The 27,913-nt window shown below is 42.8% G+C and overlaps 1 protein-coding gene across 1 annotated transcript in view; it reads right to left on the bottom strand.

Moving 5' to 3' along the window:
• The window catches only part of MSH2 (mutS homolog 2), a 191,566-nt gene that overhangs the window by 20,068 nt on the left and 143,585 nt on the right, over positions 1-27,913 (bottom strand). Inside the window, exons 12-13 of the mRNA XM_089676428.1 lie at positions 20,194-20,439; positions 11,982-12,186 (exon numbers count right to left, since the gene is read on the bottom strand). Of these exons, the coding sequence (XP_089532554.1) occupies positions 11,982-12,186; positions 20,194-20,439 (451 nt within the window). The remainder of the gene's footprint in view (positions 1-11,981; positions 12,187-20,193; positions 20,440-27,913) is intronic.

Here is a 27,913-nt window from a genome sequence, read left to right as displayed (position 1 = left end):
GTCTGGCCCTTGGGACACTATTCCATCCACAACTGACACCAATGATGGGGCGCTATTCCTCTCACTGACACCAATGATGGGGCACTATTCCTCTTACTGACACCAATGATGGGGCACTATTCCTCCCACTGACACCAATGATGGGGCACTATTCCTCCCACTGATACCAATTATGGGGCACTATTACTCCCACTGATACCAATGATGGGACACTATTCCATCCACAACTGACACCAATGATGGGGCGCCATTCCTCCCACTGACATCAACGATGGGGCACTATTCCTCCCCCTGATACCAATGATGGAGCACTATTCCTCTCACTGATACCAATGATGGGGCACTATTCCTCCCACTGACATCAATGATGGGTTACCATTCCTCCCACTGACACCAACAATGGCTTTCTTCCATAAAGGCTGGATTTGTGGAGTGCATGACTAATAGTTGCCCTGTGGACAGATTCTCCCACCTGAGCTGTGGATCTCTGCAGCTCCTCCAGAGTTACCATGGGCCTCTTGGTGACTTCCCTGTTTAATGCTTGTCCGGCCTGAGAGTTTAGGTGGACGGCCATGTCTTGGTAGGTTTGCCATACTCTTTCCATTTTCAGATGATGGAATGAACAGTGCTCCATGCAATGTTCAAAACTTGGGATATTTTTTTTATAACCTAACCCTGCTTTAAACGTATTCACAACTTTATCCCTGACCTGTCTGGTGTGTTCCTTCACCTTCATGATGCTGTTTGTTCACCAATGTTCTCTAACAAACCTCTGAGGGCTTCACAGACAGATGTACAGATTAAATTACACACAGGTGAACTCTATTTACTAATTAGGTGATTTCTGAAGGCAATTGGTTCCACTAGATTTTAGTTAGGGGTATCAGAGTAAAGGGGACTGAATACAAATGCACGCCACACTTTTCAGATATTTGTAAAAAAAAATTGAAAACCATTTTTTCAATTTCCTTCCACTTTGTGTTGGTCTATCACATAAAATCCCAATAAAATACATTTAAGTTTTTGGTTCTAAAATGACAAAATGTGGAAAATTTCAAGGGGTATTAATACTTTTCCAAGGCGCTGTAAGAAGCAGGCATCCAGTTATAAATGGAAAGTAGATAGTGTGTTGCAATTCTTTTCTCATGTCAGTATGTTCACTGTCAGCACATGTAAACTGCAGAATCAGATTGGATCCTAGAGCTGCCCCTTCCTTTCCTAGATGACAATTTGACTGGGGAGGGGGTCATTAAAGAAAATCTGTTATGCCCTTCAATGGCAAAGCAAAAATGTCTTTAAAGAAGAATTCCAGGTATGGTAGTTTTTATACAGTTACTCTATATTGGTCCAGCAATATATATACACACCATACCTGTGGGATCCCTCTAGAAGCTGGAAATGACTGTAGTAGTCACTGCTACTCCAGTGATCTCCACTAGCTTCTGGTTCCTGTTCCAAGCAGCTGCCCTGCTGCATTCTGAACACAGGTGGTTGGCCGCGCAGCACGGGCGCCATTCAGGGCACATTTTCTCAATGAATGCAAAATGTTCTTTGATCAGACAAAGTGAAGCTTTGTATTCACTGAGAAAATGAAGCAGAGTGGCTGACTTCCTATGTTCAAAACTACAGCAGGACAGCTGCTTGGTATGGGAACTAGAAGATAGTGGAAATCTTTGAAGCAGTGGTGACTACTACAGTGATTTCCAGCTTCTAGAGGGATCCCACAGGTATGGTATAAGCATCGTTACATTTTTCCAAGCTGGGCCAATGTAGCTATACCTGGAATTATTCGTTAAGCCATCTACTAACTCCTAAATAATATAACGGGTTCACTTTAAACTGTATGTAAACCCCTAACAACAAACTCATCTTATTTGTTCTGTTTTGGTCTCCTACATTTGAAATCATTCTGTTATATCTGTTCAATAAGTGCTTCTGCATAGAATCCATTATTTACCTGCAATGGAAAAGATGATTTATTACAGAGGAAGAGTAACTACCAATATGTGAAATTTGAATGACGTATGTAAGCTATGCCCACTATGCATGCACATGCTTGCAGTTCATTGTGCGTTCCATCTCCGGGCTTCCAGCAATATAGGCGCCGACCAGCTCTCTCAGAGCATGCCAGGCACCTACTCATCTCAGAGATTACCTCTTCACATAACTTTCTCATCCCAGCAATGACTTTGGCACATGACGGACCAGACTCCCTGGCTTACAGCTTTTAACAAATCATTTACACGTGAGTTGCCTAACCTATACTATATTGCAAATTGGTCGGTCTGCCTTTACACGAACATGAACTTTAAAAGGCATCCCAGTCTTAGTCCGTAGGGTTCAATATTGAGTTGGCCCCGCCCTTTGCAGCTATAACAGCTTCAACTCTTCTGGGAAGGCCGTCCACAAGGTTTAGGAGGGTGTCTATGGGAATGTTTGACCATTCTTCCAGAAGCACATTTGTGAGGTCAGGCACTGATGTCGGACGAGAAGGCCTGGCTCACAGTCTCTGCTCTAATTCATCCCAAAGGTGTTCTATCAGGTTGAGGTCAGGACTCTGTGCAGACCAGTTAAGTTCCTCCACCCCAGACTCCCTCATCCATGTCTTTATGGACCTTGCTTTGTGTACTGGTGTGCAGTCATGTTGGAACAGGAAGGGGCCATCTCCAAACTGTTCCCACAAACTTGGGAGCATGAAATTGTCCAAAATGCCTTGGTATGCTGACGCCTTAAGAGTTCCCTTCACTGAGGGGAACTAAAGGGCCAAGCCTAACCACTGAAAGACAACCCCACACCATAAACCACCATCCACCAAACTATACATTTGGCACAATACAGTCAGGCAAGTACCGTTCTCCTGGCAACCGCCAAACCCAGACACGTCCATCAGATTGCCAGAGAAGCGTGATTGGTCACTCCAGAGAACACGTCTCCACTGCTCTAGAGTCCAGTGGCGGTGTACTTTACACCACAGCATCTGATGCTTTGCATTGCACTTGGTGATATTAGGCTTGGATGCAGCTGCTCGGCCATAGAAACCCATTCCATGAAGCTCTCTACACACTGTTGTGCTAATCTGAAGGCCACATGAAGTTTGGAGGTCTTAAGCCATCGACTCTGCAGACAGCTGGCGACTTCTGCGCACTGTGTGCTTCAGCATGTGCTGGCCCTGCTCTGTCATTTTACGTGGCCTACCACTTGGTGGCTGAGTTGCTGTTGTTCCCATTTGCTTCCACTTTGTTATAATACCACTAACAGTTCACCGTGGAATATTGAGTAGCCAGGAAATGTCACGGATGGACTTATTGCACAGATGGCAACCTATCACGGTACCATGCATCAATTCACTGAGGTCTTGAGAGCGACCCATTCTTTCACAAATGTTTGAAGCAGTCTGCATGCCTAGGCACTTGATTTTATACACCTCTGGCCATGGAGGTGATTGGAACACCTGAATCCAATGATTTGGAGGGATGTCCTAATACTTTTGGCAATATTGGTGTATAACATAAAATTTTTTGTTTTCTAAAAGTCTACACTTAGAGGCGCTGTCTTCTTTCCTTTTAGTGTGCATATCCAGAGTCAGCTTCGACTCTCAGCTCAGCTTACCCTCAGTGGATGGACTAACTTTGACAACTATCCAGAATTATTTGCCTCTTACTCAATGCACCTATAATTACACTTTTATTTATGCCCACATTTGCATTATTTTCAGTACAGCCCTTGTATATTCTCCTCTTTTCCGAACAAATGGTCTCTGCTGTTTGTCCTCACATCACCCTTGATTAGCTACTATCTTTTTGACCCTTTGGCTCTGCGATACCTCTAGAATGGAGTGGGGCTGAGTTGGGTGTGTTTAGTATTCTTCAGCAGTTAGTCCTAATTGAAGAGAATCTCTTGGTAGCTTTTATATTTTTGATTGACAGAAAGCTGCACACAGGAGCTCACAATAAGGAAGACATGGCAAAGCTAAACACATCATTAAAAAAAATCTAATGCTGTATATATTCTCATCGGTGTCAGCAGAGTGACTGGACCTGTATGATTTCCTCTGATTTAAAGACGTGTTTAACATTTTGCTTCAGCAGTGAGTGTCTTCTTTGACAGCACCAAGTATTCTACACTGTATTCTGCTTCCACTCTCTAATTAGGTTAAAGCTTTAGTCCCCGGTCACACCGTGATCGTTTCAGATCGCATGACACGTCGCACCCCATTGTCCACAATGGAAGCGGTCAAATCAGTGCGACTGACTCCACTAGAGTTGCACTGATTTTGAAAGTAGCTCATGCAATACTTTTTGCAAGTTCAGCTGCGGCTTGCATAGATTTCAGTGCTAAAGTCGCACAGACGTCTTCCAAGTCACACTGACATCTGACTTTGAAATCGTGCAAATTCAAGTGAAGTCGCACAATTTCAAAGTCGGATTCGGTGCAACCAAAGACTAATCTAGAAGATCTGTGATGGACATGCATGGGATAGTCTACAGCTCTAAGATGTTGAAGGGAAGGCGCAAGTAGGTATATATAAAGAGATAATTACAACGGAAATAAACTACTGTCCATCAGCTAGTAAGTGAGCTGGGAATTTTGTTTGTTTTATGACATGCGTCGTCCTTCCTTTTGCTCTTTGCTGTAAAGGCCAGTTATAGGTTGGGGTGGTTACCATTTGTTTGTACTGTTGGTGAATTTGTGAGGGGACGCACGGAATACCTTCGCTGCCATTGCTGAGTGTCCATTGCATCCCTATACCTTTACTCTAGGTTCACACCTAAGCATTTTCCACAGCATTTTGCAGAAATGCACTACAGTTCATTTAACACGATTTCCTACGGGACACATTCACATCTCTGAGTTTCCAACCGGTGTGTTTTTTTGGAAAGGGTCAGGGCCTTTTTTAAACGCAATAAGTTGCGTCTTTGGTTCTATAGACTTCAATGGAGATGCTGCAGAAAAGCATGTAGTATGTTTTTGATGAGTTTTAATTTACAAGAAAAAAAAAGCAAAAAATGCAATTCGCACCGCAAAAAGCACTGCATAAACAGATCAAATGCAAACTGCATAGGTGTGAATCTAGTCTTAAGGAGGTTTGGGCTCCCTCCAGGCATACCTGCCCTTAATCTATCCATTATTATGTATGTGCTCCAACTTTGGAGACTCTCAGTTAGGACTGCAGTACACTGGGTGCCGTGGCCCTGCAGTTTACGCATATGTTTGAAAATGTGTGCACACTAAACCCCTTGTTTTAACGTGAACTATTAGGGAAATTCGGTTTGCTGCAGGCTGGCAAGTAAGCTGGGAGCATTTTTTTTTTTCTTCCTGTTTTATGACATCCTGCTAACTAGTAAACTGCCTTTTATTTCCTCCATCAGCTCCTCCCCCACAGCTATTACCTTTTGTATCACTCAACCCTTCCTCCTAGATTGTAAGCTCAAAACGAGCCGGGCCCTCTGTTTCCTCTTGTACCAAATTGTATTGTAACTGGAATGTCTACCTTCATTTTGTAAAGCGCTGAGCAAACTGTTGGCGCTATATAAATCCTGTATAATAATAATGACATGCATTGTCCTTCCATGTGCTCCTTGCTGCAAAGGCCAGTTATAGGCCTACATATACATATTATACATATCAGACTGGATGTTGCTCCACTTCCTCAAACTGAACCTTTCCAAAACCGAGCTCCTAATTTACCCCCTAGCCCACGCGCCCCCACCCTCTCCATCACGACCAACAATGCCACCATCAGTCCCACCCCGCAAGCCAAAGTCCTAGGTGTCACTCTAGATTCAAACCTGTCCTTCCAACCCCATGTCCAATCTTTAGCAAGCTCATGCAGGCTCCACCTCCGCAACATCTCCAAAATACGTACGTTCCTAACCCCAGACACTACTAAACTCATTCACTCCCTTATTATCTCACGTCTGGACTACTGCAACTCTTCCTCACCGGCCTACCTCATCACAGACTATCCCCGCTTCAGTCTATCCTGAACTCAGTGGCCAGACTCATCCACCTTACCAAGCGCGCCTCTTCTGCCACTCTCTGTCATTCCCTCCATTGGCTCCCAATTGCCCAACGCATCAAATTCAAACTACTAACACTGACATACAAGGCCATTCATAACTCTGCCCCAAACTTTCTCACCTACCTGATACCCAAATACCACCCTACCCGTGCTCTTCGCTCCTCACAAGACCTCCTACTTTCTAGCTCCCTGGTCTCCACCTCCCACGCCCGACTGCAGGACTTCACCCATCCTCTGGAACTCACTACCCCAATCCATCAGACTGTCACCTACCGTCCTCACCCTTAGGCGCACCCTGAAAACCCATCTCTTCAGGGAAGCCTACCCCACTCTCACCTAAAAACCGACCTCCTCCACTCCTACCACTCCATCCCCCACAGCCACTTCCTCCTGTGCCACTATCCCCTCCCTCCTAGATTGTAAGCTCGAAAGAGCAAGGCCCTTGAACCCCTCGTGTATTGTTTGTTGCTGTATTGTCTCATGTTCTGTTCCCCACTATAATGTACAGCGCTGAGCAAACCTTTTTGGCGCTATATAAATACTGTATAATAATAATAGGTTGGGATGGTTGCCGTTTGTATCATCTGCTATAATAACCTTGTACTTATTGTGTACAGCTAGCTAGCCATCCGTTCTGACAGTGTCCCCTGTTCCCTGAGATTTACAGAGACTCCCATTCTTTGAGGCTTAATTTTTTTTATCTTGGGTAACAAAGCCCTGCTTACAGATGCATCAAAACTCTGAGGACTTGGACTGTTCAGTGCAAATGCATATCCCACCCAACACCACTGCATGAAAGATTATGGAGGTTGACTTAAGCCTAGTACACACAATCACAAAATCGTACAAAAAATACCACTTTTGAAGCGATCGTACAATAATCTGATTGTACACAGTTTTCATCTGAAATTATATGAAGGGAAAAAGCACGAAAATGTTTCTCGTACGAAACCAGATCGTACATTTTTAATTTTATTAGCACATTTGTCATCCGAAAATAGTATTCAAATACAATACTTCAGAATTTGTATTGTGTTGTATAAGAATTTTCATAACTTTAGTAACCTCTTCACTTTCGATATGAGACTAGCATGCAAAAAGAAAAAAAAAAAAAGACAATCATTTGTCCGATATTCTCATTGTGTGTATGGGCTTAACGGAAGACTGTGCACTTTGCTGGCGCAGTTGCTCCAGAGCTTAGTAAATAAGGGGAATCTCTACGGACTTCCATCATACAATCATATGTAAGCAAAAATTCATTATTTTTATTTTCCTTGCATGTAATTGGGTATTCTTTGCAAAGTGAAGCCTCATCTCATTTATTGAAGTAACTAAATTGCAAAGTGCACAATCTATTTGCCTTTAGTTAATAAACCTGCTATATTGTTGAAGCTGCGGTCCATATCAGTTACCTCCATCCTACCCCCTCTTCCATATTCCATGATTCAAAATGGCAATTAGTATGCACAGAAGGGTGGTGAAGTGTCCCATGGAAGGCAATCATATTTTGTCTGTGATCTGAAAATCGTAAAACTGAAGATATCTTACTTTGGGTTACTCTGAACCTTTGCCATGCCTCTTAAGGGGAAACTAAACCCATCTTGTTAAAGCTGAACTAAAGTCCACAATACTTACCTCTGCTTCAATGGTCTGAGGTCCCTCGCCAGCAACGTCTTGAGTGGGAATGGGATAAGGTTGCTCCTGCACATGTGCAGAATTTCATTCCTCCCGACACACATCATCCCAACACATTGTGCCGGAAAGAACATTCTAAAGAAGACTGCCAACAGGCAGGTAGGCTTTTTTTTTTTTTATTGCTGAAGAGGCATTGCAAATCTCTTCTGCAATAAAGTACCTGCCCGCTCACCGTTTTTTTAATTGGAGACTTTAGTTCGCTTTAATGGTTTCCCAAAACAGTTTCATTCAAGGCATGCCATCAATGATAACCAACAGTTGCTTGTGCTCTCAAACGAAATGTCAAGCCATCAAATGGCTGGTGTAATACCTGATCATCAACTTGCCCTTTGAAAACGTGCAAGCGCACGAAACGCGTTAGGGAGTTGCCTCATACCCTGTGACGTCACACCGCACGGCCCCTGTGGACGGCCGGCAGCCATTGTTTGGATTTTTTGTCAGCAGCTGCTTACTACTGCATGTGAGTAGTATATTCTATTGCTTTGTTTCAATTTACCCCTGTGGATAATAAAGTACTACACTATTAGATCTTTTTGTTGCTCTGGCTCGTTACTTCCGAGCCCCCCCCTCTTCAAGGCTTGTTGGGATCATCTGGTGGCCACATCAGGAATGGTTAATCTCCCCCTGCTGGTGAGACGAGTGCACACCCCCTGACACCTGGAGATCCTGAGGTTGTGATACTTTGCCCAGCTGACGCAAGCCTGATGACCCTCCCAGTGATCCAGTTTTAGTAGGCGGATGACCAGGAGTTGGTTAACACTCAAATGCGCAATACCATTGCGCTTTCTGGTTAGTGCAATCTACACTCATCTCGGTGGGATGAATATGGTCACGGAAGTCACCTATTTTTTCACCACTTCACCTTGAAATTTTGCACTATTCACCACAAGAACACTCTCGTTGGAGAGATTTATTGCTATTACTATCTGTGAACGTTTAGACAGTTTATCATCTAGTGGTGTTCACAATACCGTTTTATTATGCACCATCTATATTTATGCATGTATGATTGAACTCAATTAGCGCTGCATGTTCTTTTTACATTAATAACTGATCATATGTGCAGCACCATGGCAACTGCAGATCAAACAGAGGCCAAGATGGCAGCTTCCTTGGCTGTAAACGATAGGAGGGTTTAGTTCCACTTTAAATGACACAAAAATATTCTGAGTATTGTGTTTAATCAGAGGCGGATTGTTCGTGAACGTCTTCCACTGTATGTACCTGTCTACTGGTATTAATGTATTAGTCATCTGTAAATCACAAAACTACGGGACATAAGGCGAAACATCTGCTACTGCTATTTCATAATGAGATGGGTTTTATTAAATAACAGTAGTTGCAATCTACTTGAAGTATAGGAAGTACAAACAGTAATGACAGGCAAAACACAATGGAATGTTCCAAATCCTTCTCGCAAAGTCTTTAAAAGGCCTATCCACCTAAAAGGGATACATTTGAGACTTGCCTGCCTGAAGCCACCATTATCAAATGCTCAGTTTTACTGTTAGAGAATTTATTTTGCATGAAGTAATGCACATCTTCATACCAGCACTGTTATGACTATAGTTCAACTATGGGCTTGTTTAAATGATCGATAAGCAGCACCTATTTATTGTTCTCCATGTATGTATGAATGTCTCAATGACAGCTCTATTCATCTATATAAATTGTGTGGAGGCCAGAACAGTCTGTCTAGCAATGCACAATGAACTGCAACACGCTATTAATTTCTAATATGTATTAAAACCAGGGTGGATAAAAATCAATGATTTTTAAAAAAAAAAAAAAAAAAAATTCGGATTTTTTTTATTTAAATCGGATTTTTTTAAATAAAATGCTTTTTGAGGAAAATATATTACCATCCAAACGTTATTCCATCATAAAATAAAGATTTGTTTTTTATTTATGTAGAATAAGGCTGTATATGTTTAATTTTTTTGGTAAATAAATTCCATGAATCCATTCACAATGTCATGCTCTTCCAGAGGTTTTTGTAAGATTATTGGGCAGTTTCTCTGCCTACAAGATATTATCACAGATGATTGGTTTACTTTTGCAGTTCTCAAAACTGAATTTGACTCAGCGGAGATCACATGCCTCTTCTTCACAGCAAAAATGTTATAACATGAACAGAGTTAAGAAAAAGACCTTCATCCTAACTTCTACAAACCTATGAATACAGAATCAACCCCTTCAGTGCTAAGTTTCAAGAAGTTCAGTGAATAGAATAGAAACAATATTTTTCTGATTGTTTGGAGTGGAATAGATCTGCACAAGAAGAAAGTGAAACTAAGTGTGAGGGGGAGGGGCTGACAGTCTAAGTTTCTTAAAATATATATATTTTGTTTAGCCAAATTAGTTACCAAACATGGATTTTTTTAAGCAAATCACATATGCTGGAATGTTATTGTTTCAGTTGAATAAATCTATTTAAATTGTTATTATTAAGGTAATGATTATTTTTCTCCTTCCTAAGTACCATAGAAAAGTTGTCCAAATATGAATGATTAACCTATTAAACTGGGGATAAAAATACTAATATGAAAAGTTGTTATTCTAAAAATCTTCATCTACTTGCATATTAAAGTTATACCAGCAAGAATTAGTCTTTATGTAGAAAACTAGGATTTAAATCAAGCCTTACTGACTAGTGATTTAAATCGTGATTTAAATCAGTTTGATTTAAATCAAATCCACCCTGATTAAAACTTTAATACATGTCCCAGAAGCCCCTTCAAAAATGTCATAAAAGGACCAATGTTCTACAGTGAAACTCCAGGTTAACCGCTTAACCTCCTTGGCGGTGTTCCCGAGTGTAGCTCGGGGTAGAATTTCTATACCAAGAACGGTAACCCCGAGCTACACTCGGGCTTACCATGCAGCGTTCTCTGGGGGTCCCTGCAGCACTTACCTTGTCCTTCGCTCCCGCGATGTGTCCCCTGCAGCGTCCCCAGCCATCTCCTCCGGCGGATGCCGGCATCTGGCTTCCGTGTTCCGGTCCCTGTGACGTCGGAACGTTCGGGCGGCGGAACCGGCGGGAAATTTGAAATTTTTAAAAAAATGACATTTTTGCTGTCATTGCTGTTTCAATGCATTTCACATACATTTTGTCCCGAGTGCTTTGTCCTGCGCCCTGCCTGCATTTTGACTGTTCTTTCTGCCTGGAAACTTAGAAAAGTCCATGGCGGCCAAAAAGCATCCCTTTACGTCAAAAGCGGTTTTAGAACAGCGATAGTAAATCAGAACCACTTGCAGAATTGAGTGATGATTTGTGGGGAAATTCGTCATCAGACACTGAAAACGATTTTGCGACTTTGCTCAGCGATGTGCGAATTTGCCTCTGTATTTCAAATTTCAGTGTTTTTGGTTTGATTATATTATTGAATTAAATTTATTATTATTATATTATTATTTTTTATGATTATTTATTAAATTATAATTTATGATTTCGTGTTTCAAGTTTTATCATACCCGGGATGTTTAATAGACTCTTTTTCGGATAGATTTCAGTGAGTTATTCCTAAAAATTACAGCCTATAATTAAAAACTACATATTTCCATGCAAAAAAATGGTACCGCTTTCAGCACAAAATTCCTGACATGATCATACCGCCAGGGAGGTTAAAGCCTAACACCATGTTTAAATAGTTTGGGCAAACTATTTACTGCACTTGCTGGCCTCATCAGCTCAGCTACAGTATACAGTGCTGTGTTCCAGCAGTTGGATGGGGACCGCCAGTCCCAGAACAAACTAGAGTCAGGCTGAGTGCCACTCCGCCATTCACAGGACACTTTGTATTTGATGAATGCAAAGCTTCCTCTGATTTGCTGAGGCAGGCGGATGAGGTCACAATCTCCAACTCAGCTTGTGAGAGGAACCTCTCTTTTTATCAGCGGATGGATGGGGGACAGAAGAAGGGGAGGATCAGAGAAGTCAGGATCAAACAGCCTTTTTTACACAATGCCGAGGATTAACCCTTTAGATTTCACAGTGAGTAGAACAAGCATTCTTAACTGCACATACAGACTGATTTTACTGTTGTGAATTTAGTAACACTAAAAATAAAAATAATAATAAACCATTGTCCTAAACAGTACGTTGTGAATGTTTCTCCATACGTGTTTCTGTGGTTTAATTTTTCTCCTGCTCCATTATTCCAGAGAGCACACTGCTTTCCTAATGTTGCAGCAAGAACACAACATACAGGCCAACAAATGTCTGAGATGTCATCACACTGAATAGACCCGGGGGGAACAATACCTGAGGATCGAAGCCGTCTCCAACATCTCAGCCATGAAGGTTGACACTCCCTTGAGCTGACTGTCCCCAGCTCCAACTCGAGCAAGAATGCAATCCACAATGCTCACCTCCGCAAAGTCACATGGTACAAAGCATCCAATCTGGGCCATGAGGACTATTACTCCAGTTTGGCGGATATAAGTGGACTTTCCACCCATATTAGGACCTAAAATGGAAACAGTGGGAAGACTTATCGTTAATAAAACTTATGAATAACCAGTTAAACCCCTTTGATATCAAAAGACAGTACAGAACATGTTGCTACCTTTCAAGAACAATCTCTCACAGAAACCTGGGACTGACCCATCTGATAAGGGACGAATGATCCTGCACACTCGCTCACTTTACTATTGTAAATAACAGGTGGAGCTCAGAGCTCCACCTACTGGTTGGATAAAAGTATACGTTTTATATGCAACATTGTATACTCACCTGAATGAACGTCATCAAAATGTGGACTTTTTTTTTTCATCCTCTCCATAAGAAAATATGAAAAAAAAAAAAATCGCTATATACACTAACTACTGTGCAAATATTTTAGGCACTTTTTAAAAAAGTGCTGTAAAGAACTAATGCTTGAAAGGATGCTTTCAAAAACAATGCACTGAATAGTTGTAGTGATCAATTAATCTACAAAAAGAGTAATCAGAAAGAAAAACAAAAAAAAATCGTCATGTCCACTCTTGCCTTAAGACAAAATCAATTCTACTACATATGCTAGGACACTTTTTTAATAGAGAAAGATGGATTATCTGGCTGCTCGTCCCCAATATTAAATTAAATCCAAAAAAAAATTACCCCCTTGGGACTTTCATGCAGCTAACAAAACATCACAAAAGTATTGATAGAAAAAACTCATACAGGTGTACCTTGGTTTACGAATGTAATGCGTTCTCTGGGACATTTCATATTGTGAAAAATTCGTAAACCGAAACACGGCTTACCATAGTAATGCATTGAAAACCAATTAATCTGTTCCAGAGGTCAGAAAAAAAGTAAAAAAAAAAACAAAAAAAAAAACGCTGTCGCAATAGGTCAGTGCCGGTTTTTAAATGTAATTACCAGCTTTTTTTTTTCTTCACTATAGCTCAGTATAGCTTCACTAATCAATCAGCTGTTGCTTTCCCCCCAGCTAAAAGAAAGAAAGTTTCCTTTTAGTTTATTCAGTTAAAAGAAACAATGTCACCTTTTAGTTTGTTTGATAAAAGAGATAAAGTATACTTTAGCTCCGGGGAAAGTGACAGCTAATTCTGTGAGCTATAGTGAAGAAAAAAAGAAGGCGGCAATTAGATTTAAAAATCGGCACTGATGTACACTTCGTATTGCGAAAAAAATTAGTAAACTGAGGCATTATTTTCAATGGATTTTCATTCATAAACCGAAAATTACGTTAACCGAGGCGTTCGTAAACCGAGGTACGCCTGTATTTTATTATACAAAAATATATTTAAAAATTAATTACATGCTAAAATCATGTGTTGGAATGTATACATGGAGCAGCAGGAGGCCCCATAGCAAGCTGCTGCGGGGGCACCATACAGGAGGGAGGGGCCAGGAGTATGTGTGAGGGACCAGAGAAAAGGAGGATCCGGGCTGCTCGGTGCAAAACCACTGCACACAGCAGGTAAGTACAGACATGTTTATTTAAAAAAAAAAGCCTTTAGAACAGGGGTGGACTGACAACTCATAGGGCCCCCGGGCAAGTGGGGATCATGGGGCCCCTGTGTCCTTGCCCACACTCAAAGCACACCCAAAAAAGCCTATAAAAAGGTACAGGGGCATTTTATGTGGCCCCCTACTGACCCCGGGCCCTGCCCGAGGTCTCTGAATTTATGCTGAATTTATGTGAGCTTGGAAAGGAGGGTTTAAGTGGATTTTTGCTATAAAGAGGGGTTGGGGGTAGAATTTATGCTGGGAAGCCCTTCCCGTGTCCCTCTTACTACTGGTCTCTGAACTCCGCCTCTCCTACTACTGGTCTCTGAACTCCGCCTCTCCTGCTGCTGGTCTCTGAACTCCGCCTCTCCTGCTGCTGGTCTCTGAACTCCGCCTCTCCTACTGTTGGTTTCTGAACTCCGCCTCTCCTACTGCTGGTCTCTGAACTCCGCCTCTCCTACTGCTGGTCTCTGAACTCCGCCTCTCCTACTGCTGGTCCCTGAACTCCGCCTCTCCTACTGCTGATCTCTGAACTCCGCCTCTCCTACTGCTGATCTCTGAACTCCGCCTCTCCTACTGATGATCTCTGAACTCCGCCTCTCCTACTGATGATCTCTGAACTCCGCCTCTCCTACTGATGGTCTCTGAACTCCACCTCTCCTACTGCTGGTCTCTGAACTCCGCCTCTCCTACTGCTGGTCTCTGAACTCCGCCTCTCCTACTGCTGGTCTCTGAACTCCACCTCTCCTACTGCTGGTCTCTGAACTCCACCTCTCCTACTGCTGGTCTCTGAACTCCGCCTCTCCTACTGCTGGTCTCTGAACTCCGCCTCTCCTACTGCTGGTCTCTGAACTCCACCTCTCCTACTGCTGGTCTCTGAACTCCGCCTCTCCTACTGCTGGTCTCTGAACTCCACCTCTCCTACTGCTGGTCTCTGAACTCCGCCTCTCCTACTGCTGGTCTCTGTATGCATAGTATACTAGCACATTATGGCATTCTTACTTTAAAACACAGCCCTCCAGCTGCGTGCTGTCTCCGCTGGCAGGGATTCCATCTTCACCAGGTCTGCATTCCAGGTTCGCGGGCTGCAGCCACTTCAATGGCTGAGCCGCGATGAAGACACCCCAAGCATGTGCGTAGGATACACTGCCATGGTGCAGAACTCGGAAGGGTCAACATGAGTAAGCCATCCCTTCATAGTGCAAATGCCGGTGACATCACCGTCTGCATCCCGTATGAACATCTCAAACACCGCAAGTTTAGGAGATATTCATTGTACCTACAGCTAACCCTTATTATAGGCTTTCCTGTAGGTACAAGTTCAAAAGCAGAGTTTAATACTGCTTTAAAGCTTCAGCGATGGACAGTTTTATGTACTGTAGTTTGTCGCCATTTACATACAGTTAGGTCCATATATATTTGGACACAGGCACAATTTAAGATTTTTTTTCAGGTATTTACCAAAACATATTCAAGCTATAGTTAAAACATGGATATGGGCTGAAAGTGCACACTCTCAGGTGTAATTTAAGGGTATGTACATCCAAATTGGAGGAAGGGTTTAGGAATTACAGCTCTTAAGAGTAGCCATCCCCCCTTTTTTCAAGGGACCAAAGGTAACTGGACAACTGAATCAAAAGCGGTTTCATGGCCAGGTGTGGGCTACTCTGTTAATTCTTATGAGGAAGAATCTGGGAAGAAGAACAAATCCCGCCCTGCCATTGAGCCATCTGAAGAGAGGAGAGAGGGGAATGGCGAGGCTGGAGGTAAAGGAGAATGTCCAGGGTGCATAGTATGCAGTTAAGGAGAGGGAACACAAAAGTAGAGGGAACAGGGTTTATGGTGGCATTAGTGCAGAAAGGGGGGATGGTGTAAGAGGATTACTAGAAGGAGGGGTTGGGGGTTAGGATTTATGCTGGCATTTGCACTAGGAAGGCAGGGGGATTTGGGAAGGGGTAGGAAGCATCTGTGATTGGAAGTGAGTTTGGAAAGGAGAGTTTAAGTGGATTTTTGCTATAAAAAGAGGGGTTGGGGGTAGAATTTATGCTGGGAAGCCCTTCCCCTGTCCCTCTTACTACTGGTCTCTGAACTCCGCCTCTCCTACTGCTGGTTTCTGAACTCCGCCTCTCCTACTGCTGGTCTCTGAACTCCGCCTCTCCTACTGCTGGTCTCTGAACTCCGCCTCTCCTACTGCTGGTCTCTGAACTCCGCCTCTCCTACTGCTGGTCTCTGAACTCCGCCTCTCCTACTGCTGGTCTCTGAACTCCGCCTCTCCTATTGCTGGTCTCTGAACTCCGCCTTTCCTACCTATGGTCTCTGAACTCCTGCCTTTCCTACTACTGATCTCTGAACTCCGCCTCTCTTACTACTGACCGCTGAACTCCGCCTCTCACTACTGATCTCTAAACTCTGCCTCTCTTACTACTGATCACTCACTACTGACCTCTGAACTCCACACCACTTACTACTGACCTCTGAAAGTCATTCATACCCCCTTTACATCCACTGAAACCAAATGTACAAATACTGAAATCATTGATACCCCTATATGAGTACTGATACCCCATCCCTATGTACAGTATTTGGTATCTACTTACTTAATACATCTTTTATATTTTACAAAACAACAGGTATTGTTTGTGTGCACTATAATTCCTGAAAATTTGCATTTGACAAACGTCTTCACAAATGTCATATGACATACAAAATTACAGCAGACAGCACCTACTTTATTCTCTAGGGTCTCTTTCATAAAACATGTTTGGGGGTTCTAAGCCATTTTCTAGATTTTTAAATTTGTGAAAACTTAAAAAATTGCCCCAGACAGCAAGTGGTTAAACAGATGTGTCCATTGGACAATTTCTCTGCATCTCCTGTTTTGATGGCAGCATTTAAGGATCCCATCATTGTCACCAGAACAGTGTGTGTGCCCAGAATGAAACCTGACAGATGTTGTAATTATTACCTAAGCTATTCAAAAGTAATATGCTTTTGGCTTCGGACATACGTTTTTGATATTAGGAAATTAGAAAACTTTTACAACTCAGCATATATCTCAGACTGACACAAATCCTTAGTCTGACTGGAAGCCAAATGCAATGTGGATTAGAGCAGCTTCCCAGACACAACAGGGACCGGTTGTCAGAATAACTTGAAACAAAATTTTCATTTGATTAAATCTGAGGCACCATGAAGAGGGCATAGTCTCTCTCATTATTGTAATGCTTCTATCAATCAAACCAGCTACTGCTAAAGTCATGTCACCTGAAATGTGTAGGTCTATTTGCAATTGCTCATTATTTACAGTATGCAAAGGATCAGATAAAAATACGAAAACTATTCTTCCCTTATTGCAGGTGGGGGTAAAGGAAATTCTTTAAACAAACTACACCAAATGTGTTTGAAACGATGTATCTGACAGATCAAAGTAAACTCAATTTTATTAGCTGGGTACCTCTAGGGGGTAACTTTGGCTTACTAAAGTCAGGACTAAAACTTGTATACTATCTTTAGGTTATGTGGTCTTTTTGATAGCGTGACCAGCCTCTGATGCAGAGGTGTAGTGGATGGATGATGGGAGCCTTGCTGGTCAGTAAGCTCTGAGGACAGGGATTTGTCCCTGAAACGCATCAGCCATTTGACCGCACTGACAGTTGGAACACCTTGCTTGCCGTTGTGGCCATCGTCATTATGCAAATGCTTTTTAGATACATGCTTTGTCTGTATGTTTTTATTTTCCACTCCTTTCAATAAACCTTGGATAATGCACTAGGTGTGTGCGCCACCTGTTTTCTCTCTATCCAGTGGCTGATCTCCCCGTCTGAGGAGGGCTGCACCCTGGAAGCATTTCCTTTGGTAGTCGCTGTCCTGGTTCCCTTGGCTTCCCTTTTGGCTGTGCATATCCTGAGGCGCTGGAGAGTACATACGATATCCGGTTTTTGATAGCGAGCCACAGGGCCTAAACTGACAATTTCCAAAATGGAATCCCGATCGGAGTAAGGATTCTAATTGCTGATGGATGTGGATGTATTACAGCTAAATGAAAAGACATGGGGGTTGATTTACTAAAACTGGAGTGCAAAATCTGTTGCAGTTCTGCATAGAAACCAATCAGCTTCCAGGTTTTTTTTTTTCTGGTCAAAGCTTAATTGAACAAGCTGAAGCTGGAAGCCGATTGGCTACCATACACACCTGCAAAAGGTTTTGAATTCTCCAGTTTTAGTAAATAACCCCCATTGTGCATAAATAGCTGTCAAGAACCTAATGTAGCATTCTGAAAACTATTGGAACCTTATTCTTATTTCCAAAAATAACTAAAATGCCAGAAATTTTGTTCTCCAAAAATAAATCTTAAAAACGGTATCCATCTTCTGTACTTCTGAAGTATCCCCATTGTGCCATTGGAAGTGTTTACAATAAAATATAATGTGGTAAACTCACCCCTACTACCCTATAGGACACAACTACCACCACCAGTACAAGATTTGATTAAAAAGTTAAAGTGGTTGTAAAGTCTCAAGGTTTTTTCCTTCATGTATTCTATGCATGAAGGTAAAAAACCTTCTGTGTGTAGCAGTGCCCCCAGTCCCCTCAATCCTTACCTGAGCCCTATCAAGATCCAGCAATGTGGAAGACAGCCTCAGCTGTCCCGTGTTGCCTGAGACAGCCAGTCAGCCAATGAGGAGAGAGGGGTGGGGCCAAGCCATGGCTCCATGTGTGAATGGACACACGGAGCAGCGGTGGCCCCCATAGCAAGCTGCTTGCTGTGGGTGCATCCAACAGAAAGGAGGAGCCAGGAGAGCCTGCGGGGGACCCGAGAAGAGGAGGATCCAGGCTGCTCTATGCAAAACCACTGCACACAGCAGGTAAGTATACACGTTTGTTATTCTACAAAAAAAATAAAAAAACCTTTAGAATCACTAACAAAAACAGATAAACTGTATCCAACTCTGGTGACATCCCTGTTGAGGGATCTGCTTGCATCCCCATGCCAGCATCCAATTCATTGCCTATTGCTACACGGATACAGCCACTGTGTTCCAAAATGACACGTGCGTGTGTAGGTCCCCGAACCTTCACAGGGAGAGTTCGAGGACCTGCATCCACATGTCATATTGGGACACAGCGGCTGTGTCTGTGCAGCTGCGATTACCAATAGACAATTGGATGCTGGCATGGGAACATCTCATCAACAGCATCAGTGGGATGAATTATGCCCCATCACTTGTATCAGTAAAAGCACTTCACCTTTGGTGTCAGTCGGAGGACCCATGCCTTATTGTTCATTTCAGTGGGAAAAATTATGCCCCATCAAGGGTGCCCTTGAGAGAGATTTTGTCCTATTAACGGTGCAAGAGGGAAAATTATGCCCCATTGTTGGTGTCAGAGGGAGGACACATGCCCCATCACTTGTGTTAGTGGAAGGGAAATAGTGCCAATCTTTGGTTTTTAGTGGAAGAAATCATGTTCCATCACGGATGGAAAGAATAGTGCCCCATCGCTTGTGTCAGTGGGAGAATAGGCCCTCATCATTGGTGCTATTGGAAGAAATAGTGCCTCATCATTGGTGTCAGTGAGATGAATAACGCCCAAAAGGGGCAGCATATGGGACCATTGTTCTACTGAGTTACAAAATAAATTCCGGAATAAAAACGGAATGGAAGCCTAAATATGGTTTATGACAAATCTAAAAGACTGTTCAATCAGACCAACATGTATGGCCAGCTCTAGCAAAATTTTTATTGAAGGATAATCATTTCCAAATTATTGTATGGCCAAAACGCACATTGGCATTTTCTTTGCTGGAAAACAGGTAGCAGGCCTCAGTCAAGTTTACAAAAGCAGTCTCCCTAACCTTACCCTCGCCCCCCCCAATGAGCACACCCATGTACTTACCAAAGGTAGTCTCTTCGGACAGGGGACCAACTGTTATCAAGGTTTAGAACTAAAACTAGAACTAAAAGAAAAACTATTTTTGCCCTGTTTATCGTTATCCCTATGAGTAAAACTTAAAAGAAAAGTAAAACTTAAAAGAAAAGTTTGGGATGTCTGCAGAAGAGGAATAGCAGGGAAATCTTTAAATGGGCTCTGGTGACAACCAGGATTCACTTTACTTTGGAGGGATTTCCTCTCACTTCCTGTTTTGACTGTAGGGCAGGAAGTGAATGGAAATCTCCCCAAAGGGGCACAGATTAAAAAAAAAAAAAAAAAAAAAAAAAAAAAACACCTAACATGGGTTATGACCCTAACCAAAATAAAAGTTTTAGATAACTGTATACTACTTGGGGTGTCAGGAATTTGAAACATTTAAAAATAAACGTTCTATCTGAAAGCAGATATAATAGCTCCTTTCACATAATTGGTAAATGTAGCCCTGGGACATGATGGAACACATTCACTTTGCTCCACTTTGAAACAGACAATAAATCCAAGACAATGTTTTGGCAAGGTTATATTGAACTGAAGCTTACTGCTAATTGGAAGGTTGTGGAATGGAAATCTGGAGAAGCTGACAGCTTACCAGTGATAATATGAAACATCTGTTTCTCCTTCTCGAATGTTATGTCATTGGGAATGAACGCCACATCATCCTGCACTTCAATACATGGGTGTCTGGCAGATTTCAGCACTATACGTCCCTGTCCCTTTTCCAGGATGATAGGACGAACATATGGTACTGGCGCTCCATTAGAAACAAAGGCAAAGCTGACAATGGCATCTAGCTGAGCTATTACATCGTTCAGTGTCTGAATTGGATCCACGTAACCTATAGAAACAAAGAAAAAGGTTTCATTACAGATTTTAGAAGGAACAGTGAGGAAACATGTCTCTAGTGAAATACGGGGCATCGATTGCCAAATCCTAGTTCCATGGCTGTAATATTGAGCACATAGTTTTTAATATTATGACTGCCTAACCCAGAACAAGTATTCAAAGACTAACTTTAATCTCTTACTACAGACATGCACACTTGTTCCCATCAAGATCATTTCAGGTTGGCCCCCTTTAGCTAGGTAAAACATTAAGGGATAGTTCACATCAAATGCAGTCCAGTGTGTTTTTTTTCTGCATCAAAAGTGCATGCACAGCATTTTCCATGTATTCCAAAGTCCCTAGTTCACACCAGTGCAGTCAGTTCCAAACAGTTATTGGTTTAGAGAAAAAAAATAAAAAAAAGTAGAACATGTTGCATTTTTTCTGCACAGAACTGTACTGGAACATAGCAAATGGCATCAAAACTGCACAGGAACGGAGCGTGGTGTGAACTGTAAGCAAAAGCGTACCCAGAATGTATCCAGAGTATGTTTTTTGTGAACTGGCCCTAAAAGTATAGCCAAAGCAATTTTGGCTATACTTCTCCTAGGGATCACAGGAGTACACTTTGCTCCTGTAACCCGTTTTCAGCTGACAGTGGGCTAAAGCCTCGGTAAAGAGCCCTACGTTAAAATCGGGATCAACCCCGTTGCCTGGACCAACAGCTGGCTCAGATTCTCAGTGAGCTGCTGAGAGCCTGAGACAGCTGCTCCTGCCCCCTCCACAGCCTGGCACTTTGGTGAGCACTGGAGGAGCATAGCAAGAGCTGGCGATTGACAGTCACTGATCCCTGCTCAGTGAAGGCTGAGAACTGAGCGATGAACAGTCATTGATTGCTCAGTTCTCAGTCTTAGAAGCTGCAGCTGGGATCGGTGCTGCAGCCACCTACCACCTCCCCCTCACTCCCCCTCTCTGTTGGGGTCCCTCAAGGCTCTGTCCTCGGGCCCCTTCTCTTCTCCATCTACACCTCCTCCCTTGGCCAACTCATACACTCTCAGGGCTTCAACTACCACCTATATGCCGACGACACACAAATCTACCTCTCAACCCCCTACCTCACCCCCTCGATCTCTGCCTGAATCACACACCTACTGAGCGACATATCAGACTGGATGTCGCTCCACTTCCTTTAACTGAACCTCTCCAAAACCGAGTTTCTTGTCTTCCCCCCAGCCCGAACCCCACCCCCCACTGACTTCTCCATCACATCCAACAACGCCACCATCAAACCCGCCCCGCAGGCCAGAGTACTTGGTGTCATTCTGGACTCCAACCTATCCTTCCAGCCCCAAGTCCAATCTTTAACAAACTCGTGCAGACTCCACCTCCGCAACATCACCAAAATCCGCACGTTCCTAACCCCAGAAACCACTAAACAGCTCATCCACTCCCTCATCATATCACGACTCGACTGCTGCAACTCCCTCCTCGCTGGCCTGCCTCGCCGCTGGCTATCCCCGCTTCAGTCGATCCTGAATACGGCTGCCAGACTCATTCACCTTTCCAACCGCTCCATCTCCGCCACCCCCCTCTGCCAATCCCTCCACTGGCTTCCGATTGCGCAACGGATCAAATTCAAAATCCTAACACTGACGTACAAAGCTGTCCACCATACTGCCCCGAACTACATCACTGACCTAATATCGAAGTACCACCCAACATGCACACTCCACTCCTCACAAGACCTCCTTCTCTCTAGTTCCCTAGTCTCCTCCTCCTACGCCCGCCTCCAGGACTTCTCAAGGGTGTCACCCATCCTCTGGAACTCCCTGCCCCAACCCATCAGATTATCACCTACTCTCCTCTCCTTCAGGCGCACCCTGAAAACCCAACTCTTCAGGGAAACCTACCCCACCCCCTGCTAACTTGCCGACCTCCTCCACTCTTCCTACCACTCCATCCCCCACAGCTATCTCCTCCTGTGCCACCATCCCCTCCCTCCTAGATTGTAAGCTCGAAAGAGCATGGCCCTCAATCCCCTCATGTTTTGCATTGTATTGGTATTGTTCTGTCACATGTTCTGTCCCCCTTTGTAATGTACAGCGCTGAGCGAACTGTTGGCGCTTTATAAATACTGTATAATAATAATAATCTAGGCGAGTATATTTTTAAATTTTTTATATTCCCATACTTCTTAAAAATTAAGTGCTTTTACTGTTTCAAATCTAGTATTACACTGTCTCACCCTGCTCTGCACATGCCCGGCTGCTATTTTTTGGCACAAGGCCAAAAATGTAGAGGCTGATCTGCTGGTTGCCCAAAGATTTACTGCTGCACAGGGGCTCTGGGCTTCAACAAAATGGAAGCCTCCAGCAAGAAGAAGCAGAAACAACGCAGGAGACAATCTACTGCACACACAAATTTTGGTAGCATAATTATTCATGTGGAATGCTTGTTCCTTGCTCAACAACATAATTTTTTTATCAAAGTTGTTATGGGTAAAGTTTTGTTTTAAAGAGACTCTGCAACTTTGTCCATTCCAGTGAAAGGTTCTCTTGTAACAACCCCATACTGATACTGCCTTTCCTCGTGCTACTCTACTGTAAGTAATCCTCATGTCTGATCATACCAGAGCTTACACAGCATTAACAGCCAGATCTCCCTTCTCTGGTGACATTGTTCAACCCTGGCAAATGGTTAAAATCCTACTGTTTAAAGCCTCTGTGCACATAGGTATTTTCCATGCACCCATGCTTAATAATAGTCTTGGAGTAAATAATCTGCAAAGAGAAAGTCAAGAAGGGTAAGCAATGGTCTCCTCTCTTTTTTTTTTTCAAACTAGAAAGGATTCATTTATGTTAGAAGACTGGAAATTAGGCCCCACCTCTCTACAAAGTTGGCTTCTTCTCCTTTATCCTTTAAATCCTTTGTATTAAGTCACTACGAGGAGGTTAGGTTGTGGAAAAGTGTGATGATCTGGTACACTTAAAGGCTTGTTTCCACTGATGCATTCTTCAGTACTGGAATGTGCATTTAAACTCCTGACTACACTTGGAAATGGGACTGTTCACATCTCAGTGTTGCTGCTGCAGTGTAGTCAATGGTAGGCTCTTTCATACCCAAATATCAGTAAGTTTATCACATAAAGAAGCCGCAGGCTGCAGGCATTTTAACATGTGAGTTTCAGCCCCCAGTTCCTCAGTGTCCCAGAAAATGTAATTTACGACGAAACGCGCCAGAGGGAGCTATAGTACTGTGACGTCATCACATTCCTAGAAGTGTCGCCAGAAGTGAAGTGAGCCGTTAGAGGTTTTTTTTTGTTTTTTTTTAAAACAGTGCAGTTAATTTTAAAACCAGTATACATACGTAAGTGCATGTAGTTTTAATAAATCAGCCTATCAGCTTTTATACTATGTTAAGAGTTCGATCTTTTTTTCTCTGACGTGCGCGCATTCATTGAATGGTAATCGGAGATGGGAGTTTGAGGTGATTTTTACCCCGCTGGTGCCAAGTTGGCGCATGGAAGGTGCATTGGAACCATTTCCATAACAATATTGAGTACCATGTCCTCTCAATAACATGAGTCAGGTTTCTCTGGTAAGCCTACTGTTCTTATTTGGTGACAGAAAAATATCCAGCTGGGGATCCTGACATCACTGTTTGAATTGGTTATTATAGTGTAATCTCACTGTTTGAACTTGGTGGATACCGCGAGACTTTATTCACTATTACACAAGCACAGAGTTTTTATTATCAAGGTTTGTTAATTTTTAGTATAGCTGATATACTGTAAGCTTTATTTTATATAGTCCGTTACAATGGATATAAAAATTCTACACACCCGTTAAAAAGTCAGGTTTCTGTGATGTAAAAACATGACAAAGATAAATCATTTCAGAATTTTCCAACTTTAATGTGACCTATAAATTGTACAACTCAGTTGAACAACAAACTGAAATCTTATAGGTAGATGGAAGTAAAACTAAACACTAAAATAGTATGGTTGCATTGGTGTGCACACCCTTAGACGAATACTTTTTTGAAGCACCCTTTGATTTTATTACAGCACTCAGTCTTCTGGGTATTTGTCTATCAGCATGGCACATCTGGACTTGGCAATATTTGCCCGCTCTTCCTTGCAAAAACACTCCAAATCTGTCAGACTGTGAGGGAATCTCCTGTGCACAGCCCTCTTCAGATAACCCCACAGATTTTCAATCGGATTCAGGTTTGGGCTTCGGCTGGGCCATTCCAAAACTTTAATCTGGTGAAACCATTCTTTTGTTGATTTGGATATATACTTTGGGTCGTTGTCATGCTGAAAGATGAAGTTCCTCTTCCTTTTTCAGCTTTCTAGCAGAAGCCTGAAGGTTTTGTGCCAATATTGACTGGTATTTGGAACTGTTCATAATTCCCTCTACCTTGACTAAGGCCCCAGTTCCAGCTGAAGAAAAACAGCCCCAAAAAATGATGCTGCCACCACCATGCTTCACTGTGGGTATGGTGTTCTTTTGGTGATGTGCAGTGTTGTTTTTGCACCAAACATATCTTTTGGAATTATGGCCAAAAAGTTCAACCTTGGTTCCATCAGACCATAACACATTTTCCCACGTGCTTTTGGGAGACTTCAGATGTGTTTTTGCAAAATTTAGCCGGACTTGGATGTTTTTCTTCGTAAGAAAAGGCTTCTGTCTTGCCACTCTACCCCATAGCCCAGACATATGAAGAATATGGGAGATTGTCACATGTACCACACAGCCAGTACTTGCCAGATATTCCTGCAGCTCCTTTAATGTTGCTCTAGGCTTCTTGGCAGCATCCCAGACCAGTTTTCTTCTCGTCTTTTCATCAATTTTGGAGGGACGTCCAGTTCTTGGTAATGTCGCTATTACGCCATATTTTCTCCACTTGATGACTGTCTTCACTGTGTTCCATGGTATATCGAATGCCTTGGAAATTCTTTTGTACCCTTCTCCTAATTGATACCTTTTAACAATGAGATCCCTCTGATGCTTTGGAAGCTCTCTGCGGACCATGGCTTTTACTGTAGGATGCGACTAAGAAAATGTCAGGAAAGACCTACTAGAACAGCTGAACTCTTTTTTTTTTTTTTGGCTATGATAAATCTCATAGCATGCTAGCTGCTTTCTTTTCTCATTTGCATATTTATACAGTTCCACAAGCGTGGTTTCTATTGTTGCACAACCAAGTTCCTCAAAGCCTAATTGACTGGTATTAGGCCTTGCACAGGAATAAAATCCTAAAGAGAACTGGTCACAACTGTGCTCTGGCAAGAAACTGAACCTTCAGTCAAATTATATTGGAGGCTTAATGATGAAAGAACAGAAATTTTGTCTTTTTACTTGGTCAGAACTATTATACGCTACAGTTGTTTTCATGCAATTTATTTTAAAGTGACTGGGTAAAAAGGACATTTTACTCCAATGAAGCATGGTGTTTTAGAGGCAAAGATATATGGAAAATTTTGATTGCACATGGCATCTTAGAAGATTGGACCTGCATTCAAAAAAACAGACTATTTAATAAGTGTGTGACTATTCCTAGGTAAGAGCTGTGTTTGCCTATAAATCTCTCCATTACACACAGTTTTGATAATGACCTGTGCAGACCTTTCCAGAAGCAAAGACAAAGCAGAGTTCTTCTACAGCCCCCAGGATTATAACAAGAGCAGGGTCCATTTATAACGAAATTCACAAACATACAAGTAGGGAATTATTTTTTATCAAAATGCCATACACAGGCACTAGCCTTGCAGGGCCTAGCAAACTATATCAGGGAAAGCTGGAATTACAGCCTGTGGATGCCGTTGAGGCCTGGGTAGACCAGATAGTCTTGAAGGATGGGTAAACCTGGGATGGTCATTGTTGTATGCAGTCAGATGGCTCCAGCTACTATGATCAAATCCTCAAAGCAGATGCTTTCCCCTCATATGTTCCCCCCACCATGCCAGCACACTTGCTCTGTCATTAAAATATATTTCCAAGAGTGTAAACCAGCAGTTCCTTAGCAGCGATGAATCTAAAGCCACTAAGAGATCCATGTAATGCACTCCCATTATTGAAAGAGTGACGTCAAAGTAGAATGGGCCAGTTCAGCCACAATTTACTATTGGTACGAATGGCAGGCTACACAGCCTTGGAGGCTGAACAATATGGCGGTGCCACCACCGGCAGCAGGAGTAACTTTTTTACAGATTCCTTTACTGAGAATTCAGGCCTTTACCAAGAAGAGGACACCCCCCCCCCCCTTTAAGCAGGAGACCCCTTTCATCCATCCAGCTGTGGGAGACCTCTGGCTACCTGGATCTGCTTTGGATTAGCACTGCATCCTTAAGGGAAGATCAACCCACTTTGACCAGACCAGTTCTCTCCTTGATTGAGGATCTATGGGCTTTGATACATACCGCTTACTTACATCTGTCCTCTGGTGAGTGCGCATTTCTGCTTTTCTTCATGGACCGCCACCATTGATTTTCTACTTGTCATCTGGCACGTTTTTATGAATAGACTTTAGTGGACTTTCTTTCAGACTTTATTATCTAGCGCTGCACTTTTGTTGATCTTACTCTGTTTAAGTATTTTTTGGTTGCTTAGAGTGTTTAGCTGCTTTTTTGGATTAGTGCTCACTCTTTTATTATTATATACATAGTGTGTGCTCAGTTCCTGTTTTTTTTAGTCCAAGCCTGCCTACCTGTGATACAAAAAGAGGGAAGGCTGAGGTCCAGGGCTCTTGGTCCACTTTTGACCATATATGCTGTAAGGATGACTGATGTGCATTGCAGTCCATCTGAGGCACCAGGGGGAATGCCAACATGGACTACTACCTTGCAGAGGTATGCCTGGGTAGCCAGTTATAATTAGGATTAGGAAATGAACTCTGTTCACACTAAACTGTAATGTCAAAGACTTAAAGTTGCATCAACTGTTCTAAGCCTGGTCTGAAGTTATCCAAAGGGGTGTATGTTGGTTCTGGTGTATCAAAAGAGCCAGGTTCTGTAAAACACAAAGGGGTATGAAGCTCAGCTACTACAAATTGGTTAATCTGGCAAGTCAAGTACTAGCTCAAGACACAAAGCAACCATTCGTAAGGCACCTGCTAAAGGTAACAGGTCCTCTGGTAGCGAGGGGGTCGATGTCTGGCTTCCTCCCTAGCGGTTTGTTTTGGAACCAGAACCGAACCCACGTTATGGAGATCCACGGCATAGTCACCTGATCATGGAAGTGAAGGAGTAAACAAACGCACGCATGAGGTCCATGCTAAGAGCACAGCGTGACCCCATTTTGTTACTGGGAGCAAGGTAACAGAGGTATGCTGGACCGGTGGAGAAGGTGTAGGCTCAGCACATCCCTCCTAATGCAACATACATCAAGTTACAGTGTGTAGTGACATGGGACAAGACTCTCACAGAGGAACTCAGTATTTTTTTTTATACTTCATACAGTGTTATAGCTCATATAAGTCAGGGA

Source organism: Staurois parvus, unplaced genomic scaffold, assembly GCF_062004578.1.
Source record: "Staurois parvus isolate SC_StPar_1 unplaced genomic scaffold, SC_StPar_1.0 ptg000169l, whole genome shotgun sequence".
Lineage (NCBI taxonomy): Eukaryota > Metazoa > Chordata > Amphibia > Anura > Ranidae > Staurois > Staurois parvus.
Note: the sequence above shows the minus strand (reverse complement) of the source record. Positions and strands in the feature narration are given on the sequence as shown.